General features: G+C 45.6%; 1 protein-coding gene across 1 annotated transcript; it reads right to left on the reverse strand.

Moving 5' to 3' along the window:
* Window positions 1-3,186: 3,186 nt before the first annotated feature.
* On the reverse strand, window positions 3,187-5,397 carry LOC111272892 (beta-1,3-galactosyltransferase 5). The gene has a single exon (XM_022854540.2). The coding sequence runs from the start codon at window positions 4,770-4,772 to the stop codon at window positions 3,615-3,617; it is 1,158 nt and encodes a 385-aa protein (XP_022710275.1). The 5' UTR covers window positions 4,773-5,397; the 3' UTR covers window positions 3,187-3,614.
* Window positions 5,398-11,507: the final 6,110 nt, after the last annotated feature.

Here is an 11,507-nt window from a genome sequence, read left to right on the forward strand (position 1 = left end):
GAAGCACGCGACTAAGGTGTACCTCTAACCATCTAAGGAATCTTTCACCGCTGATTCTGCTAACGGTGATTGCCAAACTCTGCCAGCAGTGTGCGGCAAAACCTTATTTTTTCGTCTTGCCTGAACTTAAACTGGAAACCGTTGATGGGCAAACGGCTATGAAGGACCAATATACTGTTAAACACTACACTGGTGTTGACAGCCTTCGATGCGGACCTGAATGACTTCGTCATTTCCTGCTTATGGCAAATATCTATTAGCTGTGAATTAATGGAAACATACAATGTATCGATGAAGAAAGGGTTATTGTTCGCGGCGCCATTTAGTCCACAGTAGACCGAATCAATTAGAGACGTTTTTATTTGCCAGCGCTCAACAAGGGCAGCAGAAGCTGTGTGTCCGTGCTGCTGACAGTCATGCCGAGTCTGAGACATCTGCAAGCACCTACCCGTCAATCAAAAACCATTAATCATCGAAGTAGTCTCCCCATACGTCTTTCTCTCTGCATACGCATGCTATCCACTCTATGAATGCTAAATCTCAGGTTTTCTGTTCTTTGCTACTAGTCATCTCATTGTCGTAGGCAGTAAGGACCGTTTGCCGTCAAAATGTAGACCTCCGGTAGAAATTTTCACTGCGTACTGGGCTGCCTAATGCTTCGGAGTGGTATCCGGAGCGGCGTTCCGAAATCCATTTGCGTTAAAAAGCTGTCACTTCTTTATTCGTTCAACCAATTCGACCTTCTTCACATATGGACGAAATGAGGGAGAACTAAAGACGAAATGAGAGACAGACAGACAGACAGACAGATAGACAGAGGCGTCTTGTTACCCGTCAAAGGGTCGATGAAAGCCACGCAACGTAATTTATTTGACGAAAATTTCATTCACAATAAGGGTCGAAACGGGAGGCCTTTTTGTCGTTTCCGAGGCGCCACTGGCGATAACAATAAAACAATTTTCTGGAATAGTGCTCTGATGTTATCTGTGTTAAAGCAACTTTGACAATGAAGGGCCTCGGGGGAGTATACGATGGAGATGGATGAGCATAGGAACAAAAACAGAGCGAGCGAGGAGAGGGCAACGCAGTATCTGGTGTAGATCCAGCCAGAGGTCGGAAAAGGTAGCCAGTTAGCTAGCCAGAAGAGGTACCTTGTCAGTGTGAACCGCGACATACAAAAGGAAATAACTGGGGTAAGATTAGGGGTGACGAACAAACGCAGTTGGATAGAAAATGAAAGAATCGATTAGAGAGCGCTGGTCCGCACTCGCGACGCCTTCAATGGGAAAAGTTTGCATTGGGCAAGTGAGATTGGCGCTAGTGAAGTTGCCTCTGTCTTTGCCACTGCTCCGGTTTAGTCCTACAGCTTCCTACCCGGGTGCCATTTTGGCATTTTAAGTTGAGAAACTAGTGCGGATATTAGTGCTTTTCGTTGAACTATTTAGCCAATACGGATTATAAGCAAAACAACTTGAACAAACCGACAACTGCATACACGCACGATGAAAGCATCTGTACAGAATGGGTCTTACCTATGTCGACAAGCGCATGTTTTGCCCCTGTCTTCATCCAAATTGTTTAAATAAAAACCTGCTTGCGCCGTTCCTATCCCCGATCGTCTTCATATGTACCGACTCCACCGACTCAGTTCGTGAACCAGCAGTTGCTATTCGAATGCCGGAGGCAATCGGAGTTTAAAGCGCGTTCAGTTGATGTTTGATTGCTTTTCACGAGTTCTTTTGTCACGCTCGACTAGACAGACACGCCACAAAAGAACAGCCAGGCCAGCCACATCAGTATACTGTGATCAGACTCTAGCGGCATTATAGTGCCACACAAGATGAAAAAAAATCAAACGCGATGATAGATAACGGCGGGATTTTTTGTCTTATCGATTGTGAGTCTGCCGTTGGCAGCAGCCGTAAGAGTTACGCGTCCATCGTTGTGCTAAACTGCAGTAAGCTTGGTTGAATGCGCCCCGCTCTGTAGGACCGTCATTGGCTACGGCAGCCTGGTTATAAGACGACGCGGTGCATCCTTCGCTTATGAGCTCCTGAATCAGGACCACCGAAAGTTTTTAATTAAATTCGACGTTTCAGTTATCGAAAGGTGAATGAAGAAAGGATAGCAGAGGAGTAAAGCCATATTTAATATATACGTCTAGTCTGAAGAAATCACGAATTGCACGCCTCAAGGCCACCCCATGTAGGACGCGGCTTTGAACTCTATACATCGAAACGCTTGCCGTTATACAACTGCTACACCACGTTTCGGATAACGATTTTTCGCGATCCACTTGTCAAAGTATTTCTGTATCACTTCTGCTCGCAGGGCCTTTTCTGCATTCTCTTATTCCCGGTTGTCCTTCCTCGGTGCTAATCGAACAGCTCAAAGTTTATTTTTTGCCAAATTCAATTAATAGATAAATGAATTAAAGCAATGTGGTATGGTCCTCTATTTACACCCATGTTCGAGTATTCATATAGTAACATACGCAGATAAAAAATCAGTCGTCCTTCTGTTCTGGCAATTGTTGGATCAAACCTCGGAAATTTATAAATTCTATAGAATCTCGTGTAGGAGCGTCGAGAGACCGCTGAATAGTATCAGAGCGCTATTCAATAAGCTCATTGCATAGCATAAATCGGCAGCTACATACATCGCCCAAAGAAGCCTTCCAGTAGCCGTGACCGTATTGTCAATTGGCTTTTGTGCGTTGGCGCAAATGCAGGAAGCCACTGCAACAGACCCGGAAAGATCTGAAACGACTTTGAGCGGACGTAAAGGGAGCGACGCTAGTGGCGTCTCATGACCCGAAACATTTACGCTATCTAGTGCCAATACGCGTTTAACAGAGCGAAACTTCCACGGTCCGAGCGACGGTTAAGGCCACGACAAATGCAACAGTTTTATCCTACACATTTTTCAAGTCATAGGCTTTCGACATTATATTCGCAGTAGACGTTGAGAACCAATTGCATGTACCATCACAGGTACGCAGAGTAGTCTTCGTATGAATCACAAACCAGCTATCTGCTCAGGCGCAAACCATTCATCTTTGGGATGTATAGACTGCAAACTAGTACATTTGTCCGTCTAGTATGCCCTAAATTTCTACATCTAGGTGCAATATACCTACGTGCCCTTTTTATTCTTAGGATCTCAGATCAGAAAAATCAAGCACCGTTGTCATATGCGTACAATAAAATACTTGATTTACTATTATTCACTACACGTCTTCCCAAAACATGAATCAACAGTAATACACTTCAATAGAGCCTACCTAGATAAGTCTATGACATATATTTGCCGGGATGTGTAAAAACGACGTATGCTGATGCCTTCATCAGAGAGCAATTGTTATTCAAACGTACGGCTGGTATCTCAGTTATCACTGTGGTTGCGATTGACAGAATCAGCTTTGTCGAAATAAAAAGGACGCCTATTGTAACTAACAGTAATTCGTACGATATGTTCGTATGATCCATGGGGTTGGTTGGGCTGGGTCTTTAACTGAAGCAAATAGTAGCGAAGGAGATGGATGATGACGTTCGACTGCTTGCGTGCCTGCCTGCCTGCCTGCCTGCCTGCCTGCCTATCTGAAGGGTCGAAATTTAAGCGATTATATTTCTTGGATCGTTCATATAGGCAAACATTTTCAGCATTTGTATTGGCTGTACGTAGTGTTTTGCTATCAAAGATTTAACGACATCTTGCATTCGACGCCTCGAGTTTGTCCAATCAACGCCGGCTAACGGCACTTGGTATCGTGGAATATGGAGCTTTTTGGCAAGGAGGCCTGTTATGTACGTATCTTCGAACCGGAGAAGATGTATGTCTGTTGCATGTTCGCTCATTTGTAGTGCCTGGGTGATCGGAATAATATAGAAGCAACCTGTTACGTACGACGGGAAGACATTTTCCGGAAACTCCTCTTCAGGAACGTACCATTTGTCTTTTGGCTCCCGTCTTGGGCGAGCACCTGCTTGAACACTACCAAAAATGCCCGGGCGTTTTATCGCTGCAAGAACTTTTGGGAGCAACCGTACGTTAATAAACGTATCGTCATCTGACTTCATGACAAATTTGAGTGCGTCCCATTTTGAAGCGGAGACAAATCGAAGCATCGATACAGATTTATATGTCAAGTTCTCATACGTATCCAGAAAATCATATTGAACGATATCATTGTAATTGGCAGTCTCTTCAATCAGCTTTGCTTGGAAACTTTCGTTTGCACCGAAGAAAAATAACACCCTTACATTAGGCCAGTTTCCCCACGTTTTTCTAACTGCTTGTCTCCGCTCGAATTGACTAGCACCGCTAGATACGCAAGTTACAACGGGTTCGCTAAAGTTACAACGGCCATTCTGAGTCTGGCATGCTGTAGGCTTGATTCGTAGGGTAAAGTTAAAGGTCCACTTTCGACGCACCGTTTTGGCCTCTACAGGCGGAAAGGTAGTTTTTTTTGGTATTTTCCTTTTGGCGGGTGACAGCTGCGATCGATGGGGTGTCACCGCACGAGCTGGTTGAGTTGAATTGTAGCGGAAGCTTGAGGATTGGCGGATTTTTTCAAGGCGCTGAACTTTGCTGACTGTTGGCATTGCCTTGTCCTGAAATCCGTAAGGCACATATAGCTGAAGGGACAGTAAGCAGATCGCGCACAGTATACAGCCGGCGAGAATAAGCTGTTGACGAAAACATAAAGGGCTTCTCGCGGGGCCGTTTCGATAATGTCGTGCTCGCATCATAGCATCTAACGATGATAGCATTGCTCATGGCTCGATCAGCAGCTTTCAGCAATAGTCCTTAACTGCACCTTTTATTAGGTCGAAACAAACATAGAACGGCCGTAGTGAGCTTCATTGTGCCGATGTGCATCGTGTACGCGTTGCATTTCAGTCGATGCCCAGTACAAAAGACCATTCGCAGCGTACCATGTCAACAACTGCTATAGCCATATAACTCGAAGGTTCGATCAGTTTTACTCCGTTTATTAATCGTTCGGCTCACTTTTCCTTCTGTGTCACTTCACCCGTAATCCATTTCGTCTGCCACAGCACAAGAAAGCAAATGCTTGTCTAGTACTCTTTAACAGTCATTCACGTTTCCCGTCGATCGAAACCGAAGTCAGCAACGTTGCCAAGCTGAATAGCATCCCCGCGAAAAGAACCACACGGGTTTCCGAACTGTTACAGTGGAAGCTATGGCGTTTAGCCCTGTCGTTTGCTACCGTATTCGAATGATTCGAACCACAACACGGTTTCTTGCTTTCAAACGTGCATTTCTCTAACATTCTCGCCGCCCTCTTTGGAGAAAGAAGGGAACGTAGTGACAGAGATATACCGTTGTACCGCTGCTACTGCTGCTGCTATTACTACGTTGGAATATAGTAGCAAAGTGACGGAGCTGTACGAGAACAACGGGGCTCTGTAGACGTCGCTTATCTAATCGGCAGCTAATGAAAGCAACGTAACGGGGCCGATGGAAAAATCCGACAGCTCTTACGAACGTCACGCAAACAGGTTATGCTACTTTGATGATTCTCCACAGCTCAAAAAGCTGGCCACGATGTTAGCTGTCCGTACCAGCTAGAAGATTGCCATGGAAACGGCCAAAATAGCAGATTGGAGTCGGTTAAGTACTTGGCATAGAATGCGGGATGATGGGCTGGGTTAGGAATTGATTTGCACGCCTCATGTTTGTCCGAAGTAGTATGTCATTGAGACGAATACGACGGTTAAACGAATGTTTATAGATATTATTTATATAACAAGTAAGAGGAAGTAACAATTCTAGCATGCAGGTACCGGTGGATAGATTCACAACTGCTTTGTCACACATTCGAATGTGTCGCGACCGCTGCATGTCCATATTGTAATCATAGAACCCAAATGTCATATGAGGCCGTAGCGTTACTGTTTGACGAAACAGATTCGCGCGCAGCGTCGGTCGGTCGGTCGGTCGGTCGGTCGGTCGATCGATCGATCGATCGATCCATCGGCTGACTAGGGGGTGTTACTGAACTTTAGGCATCTAGCGACAGTTCGATCAAGCTTGAGTTGGCCGGCCCAGATTAAATTCGTCTGGCAACGTTGGACTAAGCCCTGCTAACGGCTGCAGCCTAATGTAGGCTTACCTAGCAGACAACTATTACATATTAATAATTATATTTGTTTCGCGTATGTCCGTTAATGTATAATGCTCAATCTCGAAAAAGCATATGTTTTACATTTTGTGGTGAATGCAACGATCTACCGTCATTTGAATGAACAAACATACCTTGCTCTAGTGGCATCTATTTTGCCTGCAAACATAATTGTCCCGAGTCAATCTGAGTTCAAGGGCAAATAACGTAAAAGTATTATTCATGTCTTCACTTTGTCCAAAACGGAACGTATTCTGCAGGGACATCAGTGCCTGTTGTCTCTTACTGTGTGCCTTCTAATGTTTACAGCAGCCGTAAAGTATGTCCCCGAACAACAATTCGCTCCTTCCTAGCATCATAGATTTCACACAGAGGCATGATACAAGCATTGACTGCTTAGATCAGAACAGAGGGCAAAGCTAGAGTCATGAAAAAGACATTCGGGAGACGCTCAATAGTGCTTGAGTATCGTAGATTACTAAATGCTATCTTTTCATATATAGTTAACGTGAATATATTTTCTTAAATGATGGGTTAAATGAACGTAGTACTGAATTGATAATTTTTTTACAGTTCATTCAAAAACTCAGCTTCTCAAAACCCCCAACGGCAACTGCACGCAAAGAGCCGTTCTTATATAAATGTCCGGTAACCCACGTGCGTACGCACTTTGAAAGGAACAGTAAAGAGGAGACCTATAGATCAGACAGATAGAAAGCGGACAAAGTACAGCAATGGCCTGAATTGAACATTTATCTAGCGGAAAGAACACGTAGCATGGCAGTATATTTCGGGATATCTTGACACTGTACAAATACATAACCAGGCTGTTAAGGCTAGTATACACCTCTGTTTAATCTAAATCTTCAACATAGTCTACGTACTGCATTTAGGTTGAAAGAAGCATGTAAATTTTGAATAGGAAAAAGAGTAAGTGGAATAAACAACGACATTTCTAAGCGTGAAGTTAAATACCTTTTTTCAACTCAGTTTGTTCTCGTATTGTGTCTTTGTCTGTTCGTGTGTCCGTTTATCTTATGATGAATTCCAGCGTGCAAACGGAAAGAGGACACCAACCACTCGGTGGGGGTAGTGGGGGGAACGCCGGGGGGACCGGCAGCGGCGGCAGCAGCGGCCCTGGCGGCAGTTCATGTGTCGTCGGCGGCTGGTTCGGTCGCGCCCCCCACAGTCACCCACTTGAGCGCATCCAAAAGCCAGAGCCAGACGAAGAAACCCCGCCTGGTGTTTACCGACCTTCAGCGACGTACTCTGCAAGCTATTTTTAAGGAGACAAAGCGGCCCTCGAAGGAGATGCAAATCGCCATCTCGCAGCAGCTCGGGCTTGAGCTCAGCACCGTGGGTAACTTCTTCATGAACGCCAGACGGCGCTCGCAGGACAAATGGTTGGACGACTCGGAGCAGCAACAGATCAAGAGGGACGTGGCGGCGGTGGCGACAGTGGGCGGGGGTAGGCCACCTAGCGAGTTGCATCAACAAAGCCAACAAGGCGCTACGCCTGCTGGAGCCCTAAAAGGGATAACCGGCACACCAGCGGGCCTACTGCACAGCCACACCACAGCAACCGGCCAGCCTGCCGTAAGTTTAAGTCTAGCCTCCTTGTCACAGCAAATCTCGCAACAACCACAACTATTGACAACAATAACAACACCTCAAATGATTAGGACAGGCTTAAGCACAGCAAGTGCCACGGCGACAAGTATAATCTCTGGAAACACTATTACTCCGATGGCTTCCATCGGTGCATTAGCCAATCAAAATAGCTTCAACAGTAACCTCACTCAAGTGCAGGCAGCGAGCCCACCCGATTTGCCTTCACCAGCGTCCACGAATAACTCTTTTTCAGAATCGAACTCCTAGTACTAGCAAATAAGCCCAAAAAATTGATAATTGTAATCGCCATTAAAGCTATTCCACTCTGCGGTGTTAGTGAGCCATCACAACATCTTTCTCTAACAGCGTTGTCATCTCGCTGCACAAAAGTACCATCAATCTCCAACAAATCACAATCTCTTCGTTTCTATGATCATCATCCATGCGACTTAATTACGTTAAGAGCAACGTTTTTCTCGCGTCATCTCAATCAGACATCCCTATGAGCTGGCAATAACTGATCACATCCCATTGGGCTACTGCTGAATATACACTCATCTTCGCTTCACGGCACTGGAACCCCAATTGATACGATTCTTCAAACCTAAGAAGAACTGAACACCTCTTGATTAAAACGACGTCTTGTCGTGAAACTATCAAAAGTCTACATCAAGAGCATTACATTGACGACCAGTAGGCAACATGCTGATATGCGCTAGAGCGCCCAAACTAGATAACGCTTCATTAGTTTTACCTTATAGAGATAAGTCTGCACCAGTTAAAGATACATGCCTAGATCTTCATTCTACTCGATAATATTCTCATGGATATTCGCTCTTTATGCTCGAGATGTCGAGGTAGCACTGCACGACGCGGTTTTAGTGTGCATTCAGTCAAACTTGTCGAAACTTTCTTTGGGCAACGGCTATTCCGATACGTGCGTGTATGTGACAAATAAGAGGCGTATGTGCCTGACTCTGAGAGGTGAGCACTCGTATACGATAGTATCGAATGAAACTGTACAACATGAACAATATATGGTATGAACGTTATTATCAGGTAATAAGTACGAAACAGAACATTAACCTGGTGACTTGTTGTTTCATTGTTCTTTGCTGTGTGTACGCGTCTACATTGTGTACGATCGTTGATTCGTCTCTGCCAAATGCCTGATCCGTTCGGCTGTCGCTAGGACCATGACGGCGGCCTCGGACTGGAGGATGAGCTAATGCATGGCCGGCACAGCATGGGCCACGGGTTACCGCAGCAGCATCTCAGCCTGCGGCACAACATCAACCAGTGGTCTCCTTGGTAGCTTTAAGCGAAATCGCGACGTCTGCAGCGACGCGCCTCCTGCCCTGTAGCGCCCCGCTCGCCTTCCTTCTCCTTCTCCTCCTCTATACGCCTCTGCGTCACGCGATAGTTACAACATGCCCCTAGATCCTTCGCCACGCGTCCGCCACGTTCGGTTTGTTATGGCTCGAACGACCACGAGATGCGCGGAACAAACACCCGGTCACCACGCTGATCAGTCGCTGCTGCTGTTTCTATAACTACCATCACTGCTTGATATGTGTTCTTAGAAATACCGTAACCGCAGCCACTACAATAGGAAACAAGAAAATGCGCAGTTTGCCACCACTGAAAATCAGAGAAACATCAGATCCGATGCATCGCAGTGTATCGCACGAATGTTGAAAATGTAATTGGACTTTTTGTATGGATAATGAGTCGTTTAGATGCAATCAATGCAAGACGAACTCATGAAGCTGCATATATATATATATGTAACCCCTCTCCCGTCCATATCATCACACAGATGACATTGAAGCTGGCTTACCGATGGTGTCCGTGATAGGGGAGACGCAGAGGCGCAACGGTCCGTGCGTGTGTCAACCGATGAATGATTTTGAGTGCGTGTACACAGCTGCTTGTCAGACGTTTGTCTGCCAGGCTTGCCACCACGCGTTCGGAACAGCCATGTTGTGTGTCCACTGCGGACCGCGCAGTGTTGCCTCGATGTCCCATCTGCTCAGCGAGTGCGCGAGCTTTCGAGAAGTAAAGGATCTTCACGACTGTTGCAGACGCAGCCCAAAAGATTTAGGTTCATTCAGGTGACAACTCTCTCCATAGACAGATATGTCAATAGATGTATGTATGGTTGATTTGAATTGAGCGAAAGCTGATCTTGTTGGCCGAGCTATGGGGCGCCGTCGATGTAACGGTCAGTGGGTTACGCAGGTTGTCGTTAACGCTTCACTATTAGCAGGCAAGAACAATAGCGACGAAAGAAGACTGTCACAGTGAACTGATCGTCACATAGACGGTACCCCATATACAACTGTCTCCGGCTTTCGTTCGAGATCAAGATGAGCCGCAAGTCATATGGAATTTATACGGAATCGATCGCAGTAAAAGCAACACGCAAATAATAATGTCAACGCAATAACGAGAGACAACTGATTGAATGGTGATAACAATGATGCTGATGCCGATGATGATGATAGTAATTATTGATCATTGTTGAATTATAATGGTAATGAAATAGGCGGACGATTATGATGATGATGACGATGACGGTGACGGTGATGGTGTTTATTAAAGATTTATGAGATGATGTGTTGCCACCCTTCGAGGGGCTTTCTTGCCCAAATCTAGTCAGGTACGTCCCCGGTTGGAGAAGTGAGAAGGCTTAGCAGCAGCAAAAAGCAGAAGCAGCAGCGCCCGCTGCTGCCGGTCTACTGCTCGACTACGAGAGATAGACGCAGGCAGACAACCATCGACCTATTCATTCGTTCCCTCAGGCAGGTTACCTCCGGACGGACAAGGTGAGCGGAGACAAACCAGGTTGTACTAGGTAGCAAGCCAATTGCAACAGCTGAGGACTGATCGGAAAGAAACTAACAACAGAGAGAACGAGAGAAATGATGCGCGAAAGAAGATTAGGCAGAGAAAAATAATCACAAACTCTGGATGAGACAGAAAAACTGCGTTTAGAGTGTCTATTGAATAACACAACCATATACTGTAGAGTACTGACAAGGGCGCATATATGTATATATATATATATATATGTGAGAGATCGAAAAATAGTACGACGCTAATATTCCGAAGACGAAAACGATAAGGATGGTGGTTATAATTGATAATCACTCATCGGAATAGATCCTTCGTCTGCCTTCTCCGGACTGATCGACCCACACCCGAGTTTGCTACCAGAACGATCCACCTAAATTCTGCTGTACGATCAATCGTCGAAATAAATAATAACTAGTAGCTATGGGTTTTCTAGCTCCACATATGACTAACATCTTCCCTACTCTCTAATTTGAACGTCGAAGTAAAGGATAGGAAAGCACCGTGAGACCAAAATTCATAATGAAAACGACGTAGGAAAAGAACTCAAGGACACAGGACAAATAACTAGATTTTAAAACAAATGATCGGTGCTGTCTGTGTTGTCGGCCAGCATTGAAAAGTTGCAACGATGCTGGATTCTATCTTTCGACGCTTGATGACCGCCAACTTTGAGGATTGCTTCGAATGCCGGTCGGGACAGAGGCCAATCTCTACGCATGAGAAAGTTGCGCTGCCTAATTGTCCGTAGTTGAGAACGCAGAGCTGGCAGGCGATACGCAAGCGAGCCAGTTGCTTGAAGGCAAACATCCTGCCTTTCTTCTTCTTCTAGCAGCCCAGCAAAGGAAGCTCAGTGTTAGCGCGGGGTTAGAAGAAGTAGAAGACAGGAAGT

This window comes from Varroa jacobsoni, unplaced genomic scaffold, assembly GCF_002532875.2.
Source record: "Varroa jacobsoni isolate VJ856 unplaced genomic scaffold, vjacob_1.0 contig03717, whole genome shotgun sequence".
Classification (NCBI taxonomy): domain Eukaryota; kingdom Metazoa; phylum Arthropoda; class Arachnida; order Mesostigmata; family Varroidae; genus Varroa; species Varroa jacobsoni.